The 24,326-nt window shown below is 38.5% G+C and overlaps 1 protein-coding gene across 1 annotated transcript in view; it reads right to left on the bottom strand.

Moving 5' to 3' along the window:
- Nucleotides 1-1,261: 1,261 nt before the first annotated feature.
- Nucleotides 1,262-24,326, bottom strand: part of COL9A1 (collagen, type IX, alpha 1) — a gene marked incomplete at both ends in the record, with an annotated part of 34,957 nt that continues 11,892 nt past the window's right edge. Inside the window, 10 exons of the mRNA XM_009084215.1 lie at nt 1,262-1,450; nt 3,916-3,970; nt 4,262-4,408; nt 7,781-7,813; nt 9,470-9,514; nt 9,622-9,657; nt 13,996-14,067; nt 14,828-14,881; nt 23,292-23,345; nt 23,454-23,507. Coding sequence (XP_009082463.1) covers nt 1,262-1,450; nt 3,916-3,970; nt 4,262-4,408; nt 7,781-7,813; nt 9,470-9,514; nt 9,622-9,657; nt 13,996-14,067; nt 14,828-14,881; nt 23,292-23,345; nt 23,454-23,507 — 739 coding nt within the window. The remainder of the gene's footprint in view (nt 1,451-3,915; nt 3,971-4,261; nt 4,409-7,780; nt 7,814-9,469; nt 9,515-9,621; nt 9,658-13,995; nt 14,068-14,827; nt 14,882-23,291; nt 23,346-23,453; nt 23,508-24,326) is intronic.

Consider the following 24,326-nt stretch of genomic DNA (forward strand, 5'->3'; position numbering starts at 1 on the left):
CCCTTCTCTTGTATCTGTAATAGTATCTCAAGGTTTGCTGTAAGGTAACTTGGAATTTGATGACAATTATGATAGGAAACAAAGCACCTAGTTTATCTGGGGTTTTTATTATCAACACAGCACATCCTGCTGAGTGTTGAATCAAATTCAGCATATCCCATCACCTTTGGTTTCCTCTTGGTTTTGTTGCTTCTACAGATGACACTACTTTAAATGAAAACAGTAACAAAATTCCATCAATGATGCTGCTAAGGTTTGTTCTGTTTGTATTCTATTCCTTCTCTCAAAGGTTCTCCCAGTTTTACTGTCAAATAAAGCTTGAGTCAAAGGTAAATGGCTCTAATCCAGCAACAGACTAGCTCTATGCAGAAATACAATTTTTAAATAAAACCTTTGTTCAAGCTCTAATCCAGCAACAGACTAGCTATATGCAGAAATGCAATTTTTAAATAAAACCTTTGTTCAAGCAAACAAATCAAAACCACTGCTGAATAGAAACTAATGCATACCCAGTGGTCATAAGACTTTGCATCAAATTCTACTGTAAAATCCTTCAGAGGAGAATAGAAACTCTCAGTCAGGAACAGAAAAGATTAACATAGATCAAAGATATTTTGTAAAGTGTAGGTCAATTTTATACTATGGATTTGTTCTTTCCAAAGAATCAATAAATTCTGGTACCTGGTGCAATAATGTTAAATGGCTCCAGTCTTAAACCCAGATAAAAGGCAGATTGCTATCAGTCACTTGTAATGTGATGAACTGGATGTGCTTAGATAAATCAGCTAGATATTAGTGAATGCATCTGCCTGTTTACATCATCTTTTTGGACCACGAGTCTTACAGAAGTGAGGTCCACAGCCAAGCTGAGTGGAGGAAAGAGAATCACTGCTGGAATCACATCTGGATTTTGTCATCAGATCACTTATACAGTGTGAGAAAGGACAGACACCTGCCCTGAACTAGACTTAAGCAGCTGAGTCAGAGTTTATTCTCCCTCTCATGGACTTTTGAAGTTTGTACTATTCATATGCTAAGAAAAACAGATTTCTAAACATGTCATGCTGAGCCCAGGCTAATGTGCCCTTTAATCACTGTGGTAATTGACAATAGTTACAGCAAACAGCTTAAGGTCTTTTTGGACTTCACATGTGTACAATATCATCCACAATCTGGAATCCAAGGGCAGGGGCTGTGGACACAGGACACCACAAAAAACTGAAGCATCCAACGAGTGAAAGCCAGGTACAGGATTTCTTACCTTTAGGACCTTTACGACCAATCTCCCCAGGGGGACCTTTAAGGCCAGGCAAGCCACGGGGACCAAGTTGTCCTGGGAATCCATTTTCACCAGCAGGTCCTGGAGCACCTGGTGGTCCTGGTCGGCCAGGGAGACCTGGAGCACCAAATTCTGGCCTCCTAAGACTGGCTGCCAGCTGAGCGAGTTGTTCTGCAATGAACAGGACAGAGTTAAGCTGCAAGTGGATCTTGGAGAGATTCCCATGATGCCCTGGTGATACCTGATTCCATGATTCCCTGGTGAGACACTGGAACAGGTTACCCAGAGAGGCAGTGGATGCCCCAACCCTGGCAGTGTTCAAGGCCAGGCTGGATGAGGCCTTGAACAACCTGATCTAGTGAGGAGGTGTCTCTGCCCAGGGCAGGGGTTGGGACTAGATGATCTCTAAGGTCCATTCCAACCCTTAAAATTCTATGACCACTGAAGAACCTGTATATTCTCTGCTACAGAGTCTCACAGATTACACTACTGCACCTTCCTTTTGGACAATGCTATTTACAAAGTTTATTACATATAAGATATTATCTTAGGACTACCAGTAGCAAGCTGCATAGGCACACTGTCAAAGTGGTCACTCTGAAGCCTACGTCTTGAAATTTTAATGTTTGCAGGCTGAATCGACGCATGTAGAAAGTGGTCACTCTGAAGCCTACATCTTGAAATTTTGATGTTTGCAGGCTGAATCGACGCATGTATATAGTTCATTCAGAAATATAATTCTCTATATAATTTAATTTGCAACCATTTAGTAAGAAAACTTACTCATGGAATTGCTGCCTCTTAAAAGAGTAAATATCTCTCTTCATGACTAGTTTTTAATCCTGTCAAGATCCATTTTTGCAGGAATCACAGAATCAGTTAGGTTGGAAGTGACCACAGTGGGTCATCTGGTCCAACCTCCCTACTCAAGCAGGTCTATCCCAGACCACATGGCTCAGGGTTGTGTCCAGATGATTCTTGCATACCTCCAGTGAGGGAGAATCCATGACCTCTCTGGGCAACCTTTTCCAGTGCTCAGTGACTCACACAGTAAAGTTCTTAGGACAGTCATATATGTTGGTCTGGTAAGTGCAGACATTCTTTTTGAGTGGAAAGAAACCCTCAAGCCAGTGCTCATGAGCTCAGATTTGATAAATACTTGAACATTTCATGTTAATCTTTTCTTATAGTAAATCAGCAAGACTTTGCTCTTAATTAGGCATAAGATCAGCTTGACAGTCCTTGGAGTGGTTTAAGCTGCCTATTCCATTTTGCTCCTCATCCTTTCAGGCTGCTGCTCTAACAGGACAAGAGCAGTTCTCTCTTTCCTTAATATTTTTGTTCTAGACTTCAAATCCATCTTCCAAGCATGCCTTAGAATTATCTCTCTCTGGATACAAACACGCATATCTCCATATGACATTTGCTATAAAGTCTGAGTGACTTTGAAAGACTAGTTATTTTGTGTCCAGAGCCAAGAAATATTAAGATGATGGGGAATGGGGTGCAGAGCAGGTAGAAACTGAAATAAAATAGGAACTATAGCCAGCAGGTATATGAGGAAGCCTGGGCACAGCTCTCTGTGGGCAAAGCCTGAGGAGCTGAACTTCAGTTACAGTTATCTTTAAGTTGACAAGGTTCCAAGGATCCACTTGGATTGAATTCTCTTGTTTTATTTTCCCTTCTTTTTTTAACATGGCAGCATTGACAATTATAGGGTCTCACAAAAGGGATGCAATCAAGAGATTTTCCCCATACCAATGTCTTCACTGCTGATTCTGATGGTTATGAATAAATTCAAGCACCAAATCTGATTTCACTACAGTCTTCCTCCCTATGACTGTGTCTTTCAAGACACCATTTTAAAAAGTTTTATATCCTATTTATAGAAGTATTAAAAAATACCCTGTTGGGCAGTGTCATGAACAGTGATGACAACTGAGAATTTTTAAATCACAAGCAGAAATTTCCTTCTGGTAAACTCTTAACATTACAAAGACATAATATCCCAAAGGGCATCTTCATTAGCAAGTACTGATAAGTTTCTTTTGTGCTTACAGGGAAGCATAAATTTTTAAACTCAGTAAATCCCATGCACCCAACCATATTAGAAAAGCTTCAGATTTCAATGTGTGTTAACAATGAAGCAAATATTATTAGAGTTTTGAGCATCTGCCTATTACTTTAATTTTATGGTATGCAATCTCCAGAAAGACTCTCTCTGCACTCCTGGATTTTTTTACCTATTTTGCACATAGCTTCTTTGCTGCAATTTAATAGTATATGAATAAAAGAAGGCTAACAAGCTTTCAGTGGAGTATTTTCTGTATACAAAGATAGCAAGTAATTTAAATAGAAAGTACAGGTATTTCATAAAAACACTCTGGTCTATGGTCTGCTCACTATAGCAATAGTGTGGAATCAACAGGTAGTTCAAAGAGGCTGCAAAGTACATATAAATAAGGGACTTTCTCATATTCTCTCATACTGTGTCTATATTCAGTTGTGGAAGGATTTTCTGTTAGGTCATGCAATTTGATCTGGGTAGGAGTGGGAAAATCTTGGCTGCCTGCACAGCAATAGATTATCCTGATTTAAATGCACAAGAAACATCAAATACTTTTTAGCATATTTACCTTGCATGACTCTCATGCAAACCTGTTTAATGTGCTGATCGGTTGGTTCTTTTCCCTAGGATGAAAAAAATAATAGATTTTTTAAAAAACAGTTGATGTCACAGTACATTTTATAAGTGAACCTGATGCAACAAAATGCTGGCAAGTTGTGACAGTTTAACCCCAGCTGGCAACTAAGCACCACACAGTCACTCACACTCCTCCTGCACCAGTGGGATGGGGGAGAGATTTGATAGGGTAAAAGTGATAAAACTCATGTGTTGAAAAAAAAAAGAAGGGAGGGAGGGTTCACTCTGTTCATAGGTGAGTGTTCAAAAGGCACCAATTACATGAAAACAGTACTTACAGCAGGACCTTCACTACCAGGCAGACCTGGGGCACCCTGTTCACCCTGCAAGCCTCGTGGTCCAGGTGAGCCTCGTGGCCCTTCTATGCCAGGCAGTCCTCTACTTCCCTCAGGCCCACGGGAACCAGGATCTCCAGGATTGCCAACCTGACAAAGGAGGAGAGGAATTTCAATGGACTGCTATGCTAGTGTTAGGCTCATCCTGACACATCAAAATGGTGATAGGAGTTATACACAAATGCAAAGCAATGAACGTTGGGATGTAGTTGTTGAACAGCTTCTTTTTGAACAAGCTACTGGAGTCAGTGGTTGTGTGATTTATAAGAGGTCTGTATTCCTCACTTAGAGTGGAGAAGTAGAAAAGTCATATATACTGTCAAGAGAGGTAAATCAGCATTAATAGTGGCATGCAAAGATGGGGGGATTTTGTCCAGGAACAGATCTCCTCTACTTGGTTTCTACTTCTGCCCTCATGCTGGGAGTTTTGTCCAGGAACAGATCTCCTGTACTTGGTTTCTACTTCTGCCCTCATGCATGTCAACATGCAACTTTTTCTAGGCATTAAGTACTGCTTAAGTTACAAAAATTCCAGTTCCTCACTTGTTCCAAATGCCTTTCATGTCCTTTTGTAAAGAGTACCATGGTATGAGCCTATACCATCTGGCCAGAGGCTGTTTGGGAACATACATTTTAGCTTTGTTTAATCTGTCAGATCTAGTGTTAGTTCTAGTGCCTAGTTTGCTGGCATGGGGGAGAGAACATCCTCACATGCACTGACATTGACAAACTGCCTGACCAATTTAATGCCACTTTATTTCACTCAGGGAAGAGGTAGAAAGAGTTGTTTTACTGATATAAGCAACCTGACTCCTGAGGAATGAAAGAGTTGATGTGACTATGTCAGTATGTCCACTTAAGTACAGTTTTTTTAAAAAAAGCTATAGCTGCTGCTTTAGCAAATTTTCTAAAAGGTTTTTAAAAAAAGCTACAGCTGCTGCTTTAGCAAATTTTCTAAAAGTTGTTAAATATCATGAAGAACAAGACCTATGCCAACAGGCACCTCAGAGTTACTGTATTGGGTTTGCATGGCCAGGTTCTGGTAGTGAGGGGCTACAGGGGTGGCTTCTCTGAGAAGCTGCTTGAAGCTTCCCCCGTGTTTGACAGAGCCAAAGCCAAACAGCTCCAAGATGGACCCACTGTTGGCCAAAGCCAAGGCCTAGCCAGTCAGCAATGGTAGTAATGCCTCTGGGATAGCATATTTACAAAGGAGAAAAGGTTATTTCCCAAAAGAATTAAATCCAGAGAAGAGAGTAGTGAGAATCTGTGAGAGGAGCAGCTCTGCAGACACTGAGGTCAGCGAAGGAGGGGGAAGAGGTGCTCATGCTGGAACTGATATTCCCCTGCACCCCATGGTGCAGATCATGATGAGACAGGCTGTCCCTTTGCAGCCCATGGAGGTCCATGGGGGAGCAGATAGCCACCTACAGTCCCTGGAGAACCCCATGCAAGAGCAGGTGGATGTATCTGAGGGAGTCTGTGACCCCATGGGAAGCCTGTGCTGGAGGAGCTCCTGGTAGGACCTGCAGATCCATGGAGAGAGGAGCCCATGCTGGAGCAGGTTTGCCTGCAGGACTTGTAACCCTGTGGGGGACCAACGCTGGAGTAGTCTGTTCCTGAAGGACTGCATCCCATGGAAAGGATGGAGCTGGGGCAGTTCATGAAGAACTGTAGCCCATGGGAAAGACTCACACTGAAGAATTTCATGGACTATCTCCCATGGGAGGGACCCCACACTGAGATGGAAGCAGTGGCAGAAACAACATGTGATGAACTGTCTGTAACTCACATTCTCCATTCTCCCTTTGCCACTGGAGGGGAGGAGATAGAGAAACAGCAACAAAGTTAAGCTCAGGAAGGAGGAAGAGGTGGGTAGAAGGTGTTTTTCAGATTTGGTTTACTTCTCATTATCCTAACTCTGATTTTGATTGCTAATAAATTCAGTTAATTTCCCCAAGTCAAGTCTGTTTAGCCTGTGACAGTGACTGGTAAGTGACCTCTGCCTGCCAATATCTCAACCCACAAGCCTTTCTTTGTATCACTGCCATTATCTCAACCCACAAGCCTTTCTTTTTATCTTCTCTCTCCTGTCCAGTTGAGGAGTGACAGAGAGGTTTGGTGGGCACCTGGTGTCAAGCCAGAGTCACACCACCATGGTTACTTCCAATACAAGTTAATTTACTAGTATTAATCAATACTAGCACTAACAAAGAAAAAGAACACACAAACAAACAAAAGCCCCCCAAAAAAAACAACCCTGCACAACAAAACCCGAAACAAGTAGGAAAAAATAATCCTACATACTCACAACTTCCCAAATCTCCTAAGCTAAAAAGAAAAGAGCAAGACCTGCTGGAAGAGATGCTGAAGAACAAAATACTCAGCTGTGGAATCAGTTAAATCCACAGGATGGAGCCATTTCAGTTCCATCTGTGGTGCATCTCAGACAGCCAATTGTTGCTCCTGTCAGAAGAAAACCAACGAACACGCTTCAGTAGATTTATGAAGAAGACAGAAAAATTGCCTTTATGGACTCTACAAAGAGGAAGTCATCATTCCTTTCTGCCCCAGACTGGTGAGTTATCAGGTTCCCTGATGGATTACTCAGCCTTGTGTAGGTACTCACTCGGATGACAATCACTCTAGGGTCTCCTCAAGAGAACAGGATTTTAAAAATCTAGGTGAATAAAATTGTGGATTTCTCCTCTATCTCTTTCCCATGTCCTTCTTGTAGGATCTCGATCAGCAGCTAACACTCTCTAGTTTGCATTTGCTTAGCCCCAAAATCACTCAGGTCACTAAGAACACCAGGTCAGTTTTTTTGTTACAGTCATCCTCAGTTCCCTGTAGGCAGAACTGTTGGTATTCTAGCAGCACAGCCTATACTGTCAGATACAGTGACAATCCCACTCTTCAGTGGTCCTGAAATAAAACAATCAATTCAGCTCTCAAATTATTTTTCTTAGGAGACATACAAGCTTCTGCTCAAAAAGGTATCATTTTGTAATTAGAGGAAAAAATATATTAAAGAAAAGAGGAATTTGGGCCACGTATTCTTCTGGTTTCACAGACATCACAATCCTTCTGTCAGCTTTTTCACAGTGTACAGGTTACAGGCTGAATGCAGCACTGAGCCTCCCTTCTACACAACACCTACTGCACAAAGAGTGCATTCATTTTCTTAAGAAAATAAAAATTAATTGGCCAGAAAGCTGCTGCTGAATGATGCTTCTCTTTTATTGAGATAAAAGCCAGGAAATGAATTCCTTTCCAAAGCTAATTAATTTTAATATTAACTGCATTCAAAATTTAAACAGAAGAAAAGCTGCCGAAGCTCATATGATTTAACTGTGATAAGGAGCTCAGCTTGTTATTTGCACTTTTTTTTCTTAAATCAGAAAACCACCTATCTGATCTAGTAGACCTCTGTGTTTCTGTAACAATATTATTCATTATACTTACAGCTCCTTTTGCTCCTGGTAATCCCATATCACCCTAAGCAAAAACAAGACAAACTGTTAAGAAAGAGTATCTGTTACCACAGACATTACAAATGCAGTAAATTTGATGTGGTTTTATTCACTATTAATAAAAATTTTCACATATTTGCTTGATTTACTAAGACCTTAAATTAATTACAATAATAAAAATAAAACCTGAATTTCAAGGGGTTTTTTTTGTAAAATTCCTTTCTCAAAATCATTTCTGTAAGGTGCTCCTGAGAGAATACTTCTGTTATATTTGGTTTGTTATTGCTTATCTTGGATTAGACATATATGGCTCTAACATCTCAAACCACAGCTACAGCACAGACAATCTGACATAGCAGATTTCATGCAAACCTTTAGAGGAAGCATTATTTAATCAGGATTTTCTAGCTTGACAGAACTATACATATCAGTGTTGTGTTAGCCCTGAAAAAACTGCAACAGAAACCAGGCAAGTCTCTACTTAATATGCTGTGAAGAAGCCAAATCCCTAGAAGTTGCTATTCCCTGCAACCTTCCCCCTGGCTTGAACAACACTAAAATCCCTCTATCACCTGCCTGAGAATTGTAAACTTTCAAAAATCTTTTATTCACCTATGAAAACACCAAAGAAACAGAGTTACTCTTGGAGAAATTTCTGAAAACTCTATTTGCCCAGTTCCTAAATGTCATTGGTGAAATAATTGGTTTCTAAAGGCTACAAAGACCTGTCTGTTAATGAATATGCCATAAGTGAAATAGATATAACAATTGTTACAGGTTTAAAACTAGGCTAACTGGCACCACACTAAACAACCCATAGTATTTCCTCCTGGGAATTTGTAGAGTGATTGCAAAGCTCAGTAACTGGACATTCACTGGGGCTGATAATTAAAATGCTCTCAGAATTGCTGTGTTTAGGGAAAAAAAATCTCATTTTCAGTACACAGCCTAGCTACCATCTTTTAAACTGGGAGCAGTTTACTTCCTTTAGAAAGATCAAGTCTGGCTTTGATGGGCCCCATAGAAGATGTTGGACTAGTGTGTTTCTCTTTCTGCAGAAAAACAAATTGTCTTTTCCCAAGGGCACATGACCCAGGCATTACCCTTGTGAATTCACACCATGCTGAACTCCTGCAGTATATTCATATATATATATATTCATTCCTTCAGCAATATCACAGTGCCACAGCCTCTTCCCAGACTATTCTCCTTCTCCCTAACAGCCAGTTGCAAATCTTATTTCCAAAGAGAAAGTCAATACAAGGTATTTCCATCAAGTCTGAGTTATTAGAGACCTTTGTTATGTCTGCTCCTGTTTCCCCTGAATTAAACTACCTCCTCATCCTTGCTGCCTCAAACATCAAGAATTTATATGCCTGTGTATGCATATATATATATAAGCTTAGTCTAATCTCCACATATGTATCTCCTGCATACACACACATATACACCCTACCTCAAGGCAGTCTGTAATATGTTATACACTAATAGAGAATTATTTCAGAGTGTTTTTCAAACTGGGCCAATAGAACTGCTGTGTTCTGCAATGCCCAGTTGGTATAAAACTGAAATGTGGCTTGCAATTATGAAAATATATGCTTGAAGCACTTAAGCAATGCTTTAAAGTATTCATTTACAACTACAAAATATTATATCAGGTGAAGAAAAACTGATGCCTTACTAAGTCACCCTTTTCTCCTCCATCTCCTTCTGCTCCAGGTGCACCCTATAGCAAAGAAAGATACACTGTCAGCCTTAAGATTTAACCAACATAATGTACTGCAGCATTTGGCAGTGGGACTTGAAAGTACCATGACTTCTGACATAACTTACTTGTTCACCCTTAGGTCCTGGTTCACCAACTGAACCCTAAAAGGTTAAAGATAAAAAAAAAAAAAAAGTATTAAAACGTTCGGAATTTCAAACTGCAAGTTCAAAAGCATACTAAAGGATCTTCAGACCTCCCTGCTATCTAGAAGTAATGCAAGTGACCTTTAAAGCTGTAAATTTTTGAGAATGACAGTGAAAGCACTTAAATCTTCCTCTGTAATTTAGGTGGCAGACTGAAGGCGAGTGCTAGTGTGGAACATAAAATCCACTGCCACAGTGGATGGTACAGATACTGACAGTCAAACAGTGTCTCCCCTTAACATGGCAGATGCTCCTGCAGCTACTCCAAGTCTGCTCTGTAAATTGCTTAGAAGCTCTAAGTAAAAAAATCCAGTAAGTGTAACACTTTCTCTAGCACTATTAAGTATTCCATAGTGCTGCAGGCTATCCTAGCCCTGCTAATGTGGGATAAGCAGAGAGTCATCCACAAGTGCAGTCACAACCTTGTCTTGCTTGCTGTTTAATTCTCAGTGTGTTTTAGCAACACTGTGTCTAGAATTTTGATCACTGCAGTCAAAGCTGAAGGGTTTTTATCTTAAAGTTGACTTTTTTAAAAAATAAATAAATAAAATTGTGCTTCATCTTCAAATCCTGTAACAAAATGTACCTGTTTGGACAGGCAGAAACCAAAGACAAATAAATTAATTACCTGATTAATTTCAAACATACATAATTTGTTTCTACACTAAATGTATTTCATTTTAAAACATTGTATTATTTAAGGAAATCTTAGCATTTGTGTCGTTAGAAAACCAGTCACACCATCCTTTAATGTTCTTTGTAGTCTGTGCACATTCGAATATATACATTCCAATGAACTATAAGGGTGACTGATCATATTTTTTTTGTAAAACAGAGATACACCATTTTCTCTCCCATTTCAGAGATACATTTAATTCACACAAGATATAGGCACACAGACTGGTCTAACATTTACACATTAATGAATTCAGACTTGTTCTTGAGGATGAAGAGCCAATACTAAATTATCCACAAAGCTAAGCAGTATAAATCACAGAACTATTTAACATTCCAACTTTGTCAAACATCACTGGAACTGTTTTGTTTGAAAGGCTCTCAACATTGTGTCTTATTAAGGTTTTTCAATTACTCACACAAAAAAGACATTGATTTCCAACCTAACAGCATTTTGGGGGTCCTTTTTCTCCACTTACTCTTCTTTGGAGCTATAAAACTGCCAATATATAAGGTTGGCATAGGAGAATCTATTGATTTGTGAACCTTGGCCTGGAATGTTTGTATTAGTAAACAAAAAAATCACAGTTGAAGCTACCTGAATCTCTTCTCTATTGACTCCCAAAAATTCAATTGAGACAATAAGGTAAGATGTCAAGCTATGAAAACACACAATTTTTTAACATACTGTTTATCTACTTGCAATAATCCCTCTCAAATTCATACTCAGGATTTGTTTGCAAAACTACCAATCTGCATCATCCAAAACTGTACCAGGGGCTACTCCAACTATTTAGCAGCACAAAGGATCATGTTCCAGTGCCAAGGTCCAGGGCATCACCTAGTGCTGTTTAACTTACTAAAACAGGCAGAACCAGAGTATCTGAAACCAGTTCAGAACATGTGACTCAGAAACAGCTTGAGTGGTAGATGCTGATTTTTTGCCATTATCCATAATGCATATGTGGAACCACTCTGTAAGAGTCACTGAAGTGTGAGCCACTGCTGTAATACTGTTTTGCACTGCTCTCTCTGCTATAACATGTCATGTGTGCAACAGATGCACTTGACTCCTTGCCCAAACTAGTGACAGCCTAGTTCAGGCTCCAAAGGAGGCAAAGGCCTAGGCTGTGACATCCTTTGCCAACCTGCTCTCCGAAAAACACAGACAGGGGCACAGTGAGTTGGTAAGCATTGATGTATGTGGGCTTGGAAACTGGAGCAGAGGCCCTGAGATTAGCACATGGTATTATGCTTGTAACTTTGAATTACTGCTGTATCCTCTGCAGTCAGTAACAGAGTGAACCCTGCAATCGAACTTTGTCAAGTCTCAATTTTACATCTTCCTTCAATAAAAACACTTTAGCTCATATCTTTGGCAGTTATTCTTTAAGTGCTCATTGCCAGCACCTCTTAAAGTGCCAGCAAAGAGTACCCAATACTGCACAGCTTTGGGATCAGAAATGACTAGTGAAATATCAAATAAGTGAATTCTGGCTGCTATTTACATCATCTCTTGTCATGCATACATGGCTTCACAACAGAACTGTGTGGGATCCTTGTGTAAAAAACCTTGAAGTCTTGAAATCTTACTATGCCATTTAGGTGACAGACTGAAGGCAAGTACTAGTATGAAACATGTAATCCACTGCCACACTGGATGGTACAGATTCTGACCATCAAACAGTAGATCTCCCCTTAACATGGCAGATGCTCTTGCACCATTCACTCCCCAAGAAAGGGAAGAAAGGTTACTTCAGACTGGAACTTACTCCTAGCAGTGGTTGACCAAAAACTAGGGTTAACAGGCTAACCTGTTTCCAAACCCTGACAAGGTTGTTTGGTTCTAAGACTGATGCAGTTGCACAAGTTGAACAGGGAAGAGGAAGGATAGAGTTGTCCAGTGTTCTCCAAGCTTGTGACTTGGAATACATACTGCAGATCAGTGCTGCTGGCAAAGCTTCTGCCAGGTTGAGCCTGCCCCAGAAAACACACTCTATCCTCTATGCAACTGAAGCAAAAAAAAAGATGGATCAAGGATACAAGTGGACACCTGTCTCAAACCAGGAAAGCTGAAAAGCAGTCATAGGATGAGAAAATTGCTAGCACAGCATTTTGAACTCTAAGGTATTTGCACAGGGCATTAAACTGACCTGAGGATTTTAAAAAAGCTTAAAAATGCTCCAGGCATAAGTTACTGACATCTGCCAGGTAGATAAGTAGAAAACTCCTGGCTTTAGCCTGAATCTCTCTGGATCTGTTTACAGCATTTACATTCTGCTCTGTATCCTACAGGTCCAGACCCTTTACACAGCAGCAAATGAGGAAAATCAGACACCTTTGGAGGGAGATTGTCAGCACTGCAACAAATACTAGTTATTTTCCTTCCACATTTGCTTCTTCAGGTACTTTCAATCTCCCTCTGGGGAAGTCTAAAGTATGAATCATTACCAGTCTAATAAAAAGAGACAGCTTTATGTCAATAGTCACATTTGACTAGAAACATGTGTTCCTGATCTGAGTATTAAAACAAAATCAAACAAATAAACAAAAAAAAATCCACCTCAAAACCAGCAAATACTTAGAAACTTGTTTGTAAGTACCTGAGCAGCTTTCAAAAACTGCCAAACAGAAATGCAAGACCTATCTAGCAACCCTACGCTGTATACTGGGAGTATACCAGGGGAGCTAAGACATACAGAGCAGCAATACCTGTGTCTGACTAACTCCTATACTTCCTTGATTGTCACTGGAAAGTAAGAGGCATTTAATAAGTGGAATTCATTTAATATTGAAGCAGCGAGGCATTTCACAAGTGGAATTCATTTAATATTGAAGCAGATGCCTCAAGTAAAAAGGATAAAACAGTGCAGAACCATGTTCTATATTTCTATATATTCTATATATACTATTTCTAGAACTATTTCCATAATGAATATGACTATTTCTATACGAAATATGTCTGAAGTTTGGTGAGTGAATTGATACTCTGCAGTTTCCTACAACTAAGAGAAAATAAGAAACATTTTTGAGCTTATGTACTGCCTTCACTGACATTTATTCAGCAAAGCAAGATATCTTCTGCAGAGACCTCCAGGGTCCAGTTCTTCCCTCCTAAGCAAATACTGGAAGAAGCACTTATATCCTGCAATTCTGCATGTGTGCACAGGTGTCTCAAAAGCTGCACTAGCATTTCCATAGCAAGTCCTAAGACATAAGTAACAGGCATCATTTCTATTGTAGACCAGAGCTGAAGTTCCAAAGCTGTATAGTGGGCAGAGACCTGGCTTAAAATTTCAGATCTGGCTGTGTCAATGATTTGCAATATGATTTAGGCCTTTAAATTATTCTAAGCTTCCTCTCCCCCCTGAAAAAGGAAATATTTATGCCAGTAATCTTATTTCAGTCCCTTAAGTGACACTGTCAAGACTTTTCCCATATACTCTATGAGTTATAAGGAGTTAATAGACACTTAGAGCATCACTTTCAAGCAGTTAACACATCTATATACAGAACAAGAAAACAGACACTAATTCATGTGAAAACTGAAAACAGTGCTCAAATCATTGTGTTTATTCCTTACATTAAACTGCAGACTGTATGCATGAGTCCATTTCTTACCCGGTCACCCTTACCACCAGGTAGGCCTGGAGGACCAGGCAGTCCAGGAAGTCCAATATTACCCTGGGGACCCTGTGAAAATATGTCAAGGATGTAAACTTAGCCAATTTTGTTTAGAATGAACAACTAAGGGTCATACCCTGACAAGTAGATGGGGCAGAACCTTATTCCCAGAACAGTCTTAGCTTGATGAAAGAGGATTATCTGATGCAAACAGAGCTGATCTGAAGTACAGCACTGTAAACAGCATCTTATTATGAATGTATTACTGACAATCACAACAGAAAGGGTTTACAGGGCTTTCCACCCTTCAGTCCCACAACGATACAGTCTGTTTCTCTTCAAAATACTTCCCAGGATCTTGTACTCTGCGATTTGCACATTCCTCTGCAACAGTAGACTCTTTCAGCCAAGACCTCTCCAGCTCTGCTTTTGACTGATATGTGTAAATACTGCTGGAGCACTAGTAAAAGGTGGCATTCATAATCTGCTCCATTCATTAGTTTCATGTAGCTGTCAGCACAAAGCCAACCTTTCACTGCTCCTGTTCCCAGCTACACACAGCCCACACAGGAGTGTGCAATCCAGTTTAACACACTGTAGGATTCATGGGGCTTTTAAGTAGAAGAAAAAGTCACACACATCTCCATATACTTTAAAACAGCAGTTTCTAATATTAGTGTTGTCACAGAGGACTGAAAAAGAAACTGAAATGTAACTCATTTCAATGTTAGTTTCAGTCTTGTGCATGGATAAATGGGTGTCATTCCAGATGATGCCAGAGCTCCTTGAAAGCAAACACAAGTGTTGAATATGGAAATAAACTGCTTACCAATTTCCCTGGTAAACCTGGAGGACCCACAGGACCTGTCTCCCCTCTGCTACCCTGACAGGAAAGAAAAGGACAACATTATTTCCTGGACTACTTCCTCTGACCAGGAAATAAAGTATGATTTTTTTTTTTCTTAATGTTTAGTAAATTACACTACTTAACAGCTGGGTTTACTTGAATCTTCTGTTTACTAGTGCAAAAAACACCACATGCATTAAAGCCAATGAAAGTTTCTGAGAAATGTAAACATTTTCAGTTAACAATTGCATGTAATATTTAACTGGCATTAAATGATTCAACTAATTCACTCTCTTTAGTGATTATGCACAGTGGAGATCCCTTTGTGCATTGCACCTGAGAGTTACCTGTAGCAAACACATTTACTTCATTAAGACAACTCTGATGTGCACACTTAGCTTTAGTCTTTTGCTTAGTTTCATCAGCTGAGCTGCTACATGGCCACATACCCATGAAAAGCCCATGATCCCACATGAACAATGGACAAATGTGAAAAGTGTATGCAGAAGTCATGCCTAACAAAGTGATTTAGGTTCAAAAAAAAGGTCTAGACTGTTACAGGGAACTTAAAATCTCCATTCACAATCAATATTTGCTTTACTGGGTCTTTGTATCTTCACTGCAAATACATTTATCCATTCAGATCATCATTTTCACATTAGTGTTGCAACTCCATCTCTTAATGCAGCCATTTGAATATGTACTCTGGGTAAACCTGACATTGAGCCAAAATTTCAGAGATTTTAAACAATATTCAAACTAAAGCACTTTTCTTGAAAGATTTTGTCTCTTAGGATTAAACTTTTCGGAACAGCTCAGTAAATTTTATACCTTTACTCTCAAGTGTACAGACATATACTTGTAGAGATACATTCAGGATCCAAACACAGGCCTAAGACTGATTTGAGACACTTTTCTTACTTCTGCTTTGTGAATATGTAAGTGGTATTTGCATGGCACAGCATTTAAGATCATAATATATTGAGAATTGAAGTTATTAGATATCTAAGTTGACAAACTGCTATATAATAACTCATAAAATTTCAGATTAAAGCTGATCTAAGCATTGTAGTGCTGCATGCAATGCATTATTTTAAATACAGACTTTTTTTCATAATCAGAAAAATACAGTGAAATAACATAACACTAAATAAAAGGAGATGGCAGACCTGGCCTTTTCCACTAGGTCATAAATGCAAAGACAACTTCTCACACCAGCTTAGGAAAGCTAACTCTACAATTCAAGAAATAATTAGGCATCCTGGAGAGATCACAGAACCAAATACAGTTAGACTTTTCCATGCATTTCCTTCAAAATATCTAATACAAAAGAACTAATACCTTCAAAATAACAACTAACCTTTTAAAGTACATGGTATAATTTCTAGAAGTATCTTTATGTAAAAAAAAAGAAGGAAAAACAAAAGGAAAAGAAAAAAGCCCCAAATCACCTTCATCTTACAACCCAGAAGATGCATTAAACCTTTACTTAACCACATAATTCTGTGCTACATCTCTGACCTAGAATACTAATACATTTCTGATGCAGGAAAGAGGAGGATTAAAGTTATGATCAGTATTAGAATTCATCTTCTCATATATCCCATAAGAGTCATTGTTATACAGAGGTAAAACAAAAGCAGTTATCACCTTCCCCAGAGTTAAACACATATAATAAACCTCCAGAACATCAAGAAAAATATTTGATTTTATTTTAAATGCAGAAAAAATCTTTTTTAAATATACACCACAGGCACTTCCTCAAACACAAGGCTTTTCTAAGGAGGCAAGATCTGCAGTTGTGTTTTAGCAAGAGAGTTACTGTAATCCAAAGAACAACCAGGCATCCTGTTGGCCCATGGCATAACTAGAAAGACTGTAAATCTTCCTCCAAGTCATACCTGACTGAAATGGCCCTTGGACAGGATTTACAGTGAGCTATTTACTCCTGGTTCTCTTCATAATGAATGAATAAAAAAGGTATCTTGAAATGTCTTCATGTAAACATTTAAAATACATAACAAGCCATGTCCTAGAAGCATCTAAGTTTCCCCCACAGCCTATAAGAGGGTTTCTGTAATAACTGGCTTGGGTGTTGACATCTGTCCTTGGTCAGATGAAACATTCCTCTGTGCTGTCACTCGTAGGCACTTTGGCCATGTCCTCAGCCTCACCTTTCTTACAAAACGGCCCCGTATATAACACACTCCATGGTTTCAGGCCACCCACAAATCGATGGGAATGCTGCACTGCTTTTAACAAAAAGACAAGCAGAACCTGTATGGTTTTATGTACTTCTGGCACACTTCAAAATCCTCACTTTTCCTAGAGGTGAAATGCTTGAAGAGGGAAAGTAGCCACTCTAGTCTGGAGCAAGCTGGGACAGACTGTCTTACTTTACTGGTATTTTACCAGCATAGATAATCCATTTCTGTTTAGTATACTGTCACTTAGCATGTCAGTACTGCTGAGGATAGGGTCATTGTCCCAAAGGACAGCAAGGCACATGCAAAATGGCAAGTGTGAAGTGGCAGCACAGCACCACAAGTCTGAACACCACCAGGATGCAGCTCTTCCAAGCTGATGTACTAGACTGTAGTTACAACAAAATCTACCTTCCCTTTTTTCCAAGGCAGGATTGCTGGACTACTCAATACATTTAAATGAAGATTTAATATCTCTCCCAGAGTTTTATTAGATCTATATTCAGGTTTTGAATGCAACATGTGTAGGAGGACAGCACAGGATTTAGATTAGACCTTCCTCTAGGTTGTCTGGAATGGTTTTCATCCTCACTGAAATTTTGAAACTTGATTATTTTGTAGATTTCTCACAGTTACAGAATACATTCTCATGCTAAAAGAGGTTCACTGGTTCATCGATTTCCCTTTTGATCAATTGAGTGGAACAATTACAAGAATGAGAGAACATCCCAGGTAATTTGCATCTCACTTAGCTGCCCAGATTATTGAAACACTAATCAGAATTGCTTGACAGGTAATTCACAGTGCCTGTTGTAATAAACTCAACTCTACTTAAAAATGCTGGTTTTAATAACATATGTCATACCAATTTTAGTACATTTCATAGCAGTGCCATAACATCTGTACAGAATAAAAATGAAAAACAATGTGCATTTTGGACTTCTTAAAACTTTGTATCCAAATCTTTTTGCAAAATGTGACCCATTTATCAGTTATATGCTTGTGAGACTTTAACTTAGCTTTTTTTTTCCCCCACTCAAAATCTCCAAAAAAATACTCATTTAAGTTCAAGGATTTATCCATGGAAGCATCAATTCTTTGACCCTCAATACAATATCAAAGAGTATCCAAGAGTATATACTATCTGATAGAAGAGTAAATATACAAATAACTTGCTCTGAGATTTTAAATGTACTTTTGCAACTTTTTCAGATTAATAATTAATTTGTACTGCCCACAAAAATGGTAATAGATAGGTGTAGCATGAAATGTACCCTCATCTTAACTGTGCCATACTTTGGGCAAAAGCAACAACCTATTGGCTGCCTTTGTCTTCAAAGGTGATACAGTAGCCAAGCATAGAGGACAGAGACTCACACTCTGTGTCTACAGTGCTAACTGAAGTCTAGGACAGCTTTAGTACATTACCTTCATAATAAATCCATTTCTTACCCAGGTTACTGTCTACACTGCCTAGAAGAAGCCAACACTGGAATATCTGCAGACATCCAGAGGTCTGACATGCCCAAAAGCCAAAGAAAGCTGTTGTTGGAGGTGGAGGGTAAAGAGTGAGGTAGTAGACAAGAATCTGGCCATGTAGTTTAGAAAGACAGGGGTGGATAGTATGAGAACCAGAGACACTTGGAGATGCTAATCAGGTTTGGCTGAGATATGTAGTGTGTGAGTGAGAGAGGAAAAGTTCTACTCTGTACAAACCATGCTGTGGAATTGGGCAAGGTCAGAAAGTTTAATCACATTCATCTAGAGGCTTAAGTTTACTGGATAAAAAGTGTACCTGGCAAGATGGAAATGCATTTTGTCCTTTTGACTCTGCTTTAAACTGTGTAATGCTAACTAACTCCTTTAGCTGTACCTTAAATGTAAACTGTGACTCCACTTGTGGAACATCTGAAATTATATATACAAAACGTGTCCACTAATACCTAAACATATCATACAAACTGAGACAAAGGCATTTAATCCTACCACACTACCATTACCAACCACTGAAAACAACCCATTATTTCAGCTGAAGTCATGTAAAAAGAATATGATAGAAAAAGCCACATTTAGTTATACTATTAGGTAACCAAAATTACATTTCAGCATAGGTAAAGCAAAAATATCTTTAAGGACCAGAATATTATTTAGCTAAAAGTATCTTAAGATGCTGAAAACTGCATTCTCCCCTAACTTTAGGTTGTCTGACATTTTAGAGCCAAATCCAGGCTACTCTCCAGGCTTCTTCTTTATAATGAGACAAAGGCACCTCCAAAGAGCAAGGCAGCTCAGCTGACCAGAGCCCCTCAGAAGTCTCTCAGAGGGGGCTATGGGATCAAATCTTAGGCAGCTGGATATTTAACCTCTGCTGCTAGTGTTAGGAAAACATGTATTGCATCCTAATTACCAAACATATATACACTGGCCTGCATATACATCAAGTTTGCTCAATTTGCAAGGCACATATTGAATTTTAAATTATTACTTAAATGTTCCAAACTCCCTTTTCACTGCAAAACCATAGGGTGGGATACACGTTCACCAAATGTCAGCAATTTAATGGTTAAGTAGCTGAAGAGAAGCAAGGGATGAAAACACAGAGGCAGGGGTCAGTATTTTCTGCAGACACAATATGAAAAATTAAATCTTACTAAATCTCAGTAAATATGAAAGAAAATGGTTAAGCAGCTTAGGGAGCATGGCTAAATTCCACTGATTAGGAATGACACTCCGATATTTGAGAATTCCTTCTTTTGGGCCACCTGCCATGGTGACCGACTTAGAAAGGTTTAAATCACAAGTGACTTTAGTAATTATTTGGATTGGTTAGACTAATGTGAAGCAAACATAAGGTTCACCAAAAAAAAAAAAAAAAAAAAAACACAAAAACCCACCGGCAAAAAAAAAACCCACTCAAAAAAACTCCATTCAAATAGAATACGTTTCATTTAGAAACAAAGAGACAAAATTTCCATGTTGTTCCTGTTGTTTTCCTGCTTTACTGAACAGATGAACAGTAAAACCTTTTTGCCCCTGCTCAGGTGACAGCTTCAGTTTTCTAAGGAAAATCATTAATAGACTAAAATGATACTTTTTAAAGTAATTTTCTCTTGCCTATTTTTATTAGAGCTACTTTTCTTGTCTTCAACAATTTAATATCTTCCCTGTGAACCTGTAAACATCTAGACTCAGAAAAGGCCAAAATTTGCATCTGCTGTTTAGTAGCAATGCCTTTCCAGCTACATTCCAACAGTAAGAGAAGAAAGAAAGGAACTGAGGTGAGTGCTAAAGAGGATAATTCAAAAGAGGAAAGAAAAGGGCAAGAAAAATACTTGAATAGTAGTCAGAAAATCCTCAGGCTTTGACAGTGTTTACTCATACAACTTTGGTCACAAACTATCAAGAATTAAAGCTGCGAGAAAATTTCAAAATCTGGAAAAAAAAATCAGGGAAAAATTCTCTTCAGTAAACTATCAAGAGTTAAAGCTGTGAGACAATTTCAAAATCTGGAAAAAAATCAGGGAAAAATTCTCTTCAGAACAATTATAACAGCTTTCCTTGACTTATTTTTAAAATTTTCTAGCTTTAGAAGTTTTAAATCTATTTTCAAATTTTCTAGCTTTAGAAGTTTTAAATCATGGCATGTAGAATTAGCAAAGCAGCAGATTCTTTTCTTCCTAGAAATGTAAGGGCAGAATTCTAAAAGCTGAGGCTCAAATATATCTGCTACAAGTACATGCTGCAGAAAAAAGAGAAAACACTTTTTATGCTACCCTGAAAATAAATACCAACTCAGTTTAGAACAAAGTTCAGTAATTCAACTCTGTGTCCACCCTAAATGAAAAAAATCCTTGTCATTCCCATTTTATAAGAAGATGTAATGTTTTATGCAGTGTTCTCAAAAAGAAATCACAAAGCTATTCCAGTCATATGCTGCCTGTAGTCCTAAGCCAACAGAAGTTAACACAGTTATTATTCAAGACTCTATATAGCGTAAAGGAAATATGGATGAGAAATAGATCACTGGTCGATGTTCTACATGCAAACTTGCTTTATAATCAATATTTTACTTCCTTTCTCCATTTTGTACTGACCAAAAGCTTTTTCTGTATATGCTTTTGTCCTAATGTTTACATGTTTTCTAAAAGAAGTGCACTTTGTAAACAGAGAAAATGAAGGCAAAGGTATCCAGATGTCTTGCTGGTCTCTAGAGTGATAAACAGAAAAATCCTTGTATTTAATCTGCATTAAGTATTTCTGTCCCACTACAGGGTTGCTAATAATTAACCTTGTGTGTCAGCTCCTGTTCTACGGACTGCTGATTTTGTAAATTCATGTTCACATCAAAAGGATTAAAAGCATAGTTTAGCAGATTACAGTGCATTATCAGAGTGGGCAATTACTTTGGTCTGATTCAATTATAATTCTTGTTCCTGTCACAAGTGTACAGTAACAGCCTAAGAAGAACAGGGCTGAAAACTTTTTCTAGTGCACCCAACAGTTTTAAACCCCCCCAAAAAAAACCAAAAATAAACCCAAAATAAAGGTTTGCAAGTTGGGTATATGGGAGGCTGAAGATAACTGTATTCCATCCTGCTATGCATATGTTCATATAATCCCTGTTTTTATACCATCCTTAGGCAGCTGTGGACACAGCACTCACATAAAGACAGTCCAAAATAAATGTGATCTCATGAATTAATGCATCTAGCACACAATAACACAAACAACAAAATCTGTTACTTGGCTGACTGCTGGTGTGTGTTTTAGAGGTAATTCAGAGAAGATATTCCTGACCCATGAAATACCCTTACAAACACATCCCAATCAGTAGTAGCTCTCTAAGCCTTGTATGAGAATAACCCTACAACTGCATGACCAAAGTTTGTGTCATTATATGATAGCAGAAGCTCAGAAAATTCCATGAAACTATCCCTAGGGTATCAGGGGCAAGAGAGAAGCTTGAAAAAGCAATTGGTTATGGAGCCTACTAATGTCATCATCATAGCCTTGTTAATGTCACCAGAGTGAATTTTGGTGCATGAAAATTATCTTCAAATCAATGACTCTCTCATCCCTCACAGAGGATTAATGGCAAAGGGAAATTAGATCTGTCTTATGCAGCTTTAGCCCATGTCAGGTCCAATCTAGAGGGAATCAGAAATCAGTACACAGCAGACTCTCTAGTACACAGCTGTCCTTTGTCTACAAAACAGAGCCTTACCAAATGCCATCAGTTCACTTTCCTTAGTAGATTTATTTTCTGCAGCATACTGCCTGGCCAGCAACAGTTTCTCCAATCTTTTAAATGTTTCTACTGTTATGGAAAATCTCCAGGGAAAGAAATTATGACAGTGTTTCCAGTTAGAGGTAAATTTTATACTTCACACCACTTTGGCTACATTCATAATGCCAACCAGAAAGGACCAAGGCACAGGCCTGAGGAACATCCCACCATCACCCATGGCATGCTCTGGTCCAGGCAAACTGAACTTTCCTGGTTAGTGCCCAAGAACAGTTTTGGAGACACAAGAGACTGATCCCTATGTGCATCTTGACTGCACCGAGTCTGCTCAGACATAAAGGGTGTTAGGTGGATTTAGCAGTATGAAGACAAACCTCACCAGGCCAGTTGACCAAGTGGGCTGAGGACAGTTTGTAGCCATTTCCTTCACAAGGCACGACAGACAGACCTTTCCCACTGTTTGCCTCACTGTTCACATTAGAAATATGTCCCAGAAAAAAAAAATAAAAATCACATTCTTAGTCCAAAGTTCAAAATCTTGTAATATACAGCTGAGCCTTGTAATATACAACAGAAGCTTCTTTAAAAGGTTGGAACAGTTAAGAAAAATCAAGTGATCTACTGACAGTGAATTTAAGCTTTTCAACCACAGTGATGGGAGCAGATTGTTGCAGTGGAAGAACTGGAGTTTGGTTCCAAGTTTTTGTCACAAACCATACTCATTCCCTCTGTTTGGGCTTTTACTTATCATATTTAAAAACAAAGGCCAGACGATTATAAACAAAGGTTTACAATTTAACTTTGCACCAAAGCCAGAAACAATCACAGGACATGTGTTTCTGTATTTCTCTGTACGATGCACATCCTCCTGGTATAGAACAAGGTTAAAGAACAACTAGCATTTACCTTAAAAATTAGCATTTGTGCTGAAAAATAATTTCAGCCCATGATACTCCAATATTACATATGCTCAATTAGAAAATTATTCCATACTTACTGGTGGTCCCCGAGGTCCTGTTGGACCTGCTTCTCCCTCTGGCCCCCGCTGACCCTGTTTTGGGGAACAGATTTGAAATTAAACAAGTATGAGAAATTACTTTTTGCACCATGCAAATCTTTTTATTTTTCTACATCTTTTGAATAAGATTAATGATTGTACCTGCTTTCCAGAATTTCCCATCAACCCTGGCACTCCAGGGGGACCTTTATTACCCTGTTGGACAGAAGATGAAAAATATCAGCCAAGCCAATGCTATGATGCTCCATTTAAATACTAACAAAATAAGAAAAACAGTAAGATCAAAAACAATAATAAATCATCCAGTATTCATTTTTTAACTCCCACCTTTATTTTAGTTTTAAGTTTCACCTAATTCCTTCTATCTAGTTTTTCAAAAGTCAGATTTCAGTTCCTTTGTCATTTACATGCTGACAAATCCCAAATGGACTTGAAGGCTGCTTTCAAAAACACAGAAGACAATAGATTTCCATGTAATTTCAGACAAAATTCATGTTTCAATCTAGCTTTCTTTTTCAATTATTTACAGCTAAACTCAAACATTGTTGTCCAAAACATTCCATAGTCTCAATAATACATTTTTTTTAACTTAATTGGGATTGATGCTGCAATTTGGTGGTACCTAAATAGATATAAACTTTGTGATTCAATCAGCTTAGAGTGGCTGTAAATATTGTTCTAATTATGAGATCCTTCACTCCAAACTGTAGTGAGGTAGCCATGTCACATCCTCCTCTAGCAATGACTTCCACAAATTTAAAAGGAAATGGCCTTTTTAAGGTACTATTTAATGCCAGTAATCACAAAAACATTATGTAGCAAAATAATCATGAAAATGCACAGGGCTAGAGTTGATTAAGAATGTATTTAATTCTTTCAGCTAAAGACTTGTCTCTTACCACAAGAGAAAGTCAGTAAACTTTCACTGAATACTTTAGATCATGATAAGCACAATATTGCTGATAAGCACAGTATCAGAGGAAAGTCAATACTCAAGATGTTTTACCTTTGGGC

This window comes from Acanthisitta chloris, unplaced genomic scaffold (assembly GCF_000695815.1).
Source record: "Acanthisitta chloris isolate BGI_N310 unplaced genomic scaffold, ASM69581v1 scaffold421, whole genome shotgun sequence".
NCBI lineage: Eukaryota > Metazoa > Chordata > Aves > Passeriformes > Acanthisittidae > Acanthisitta > Acanthisitta chloris.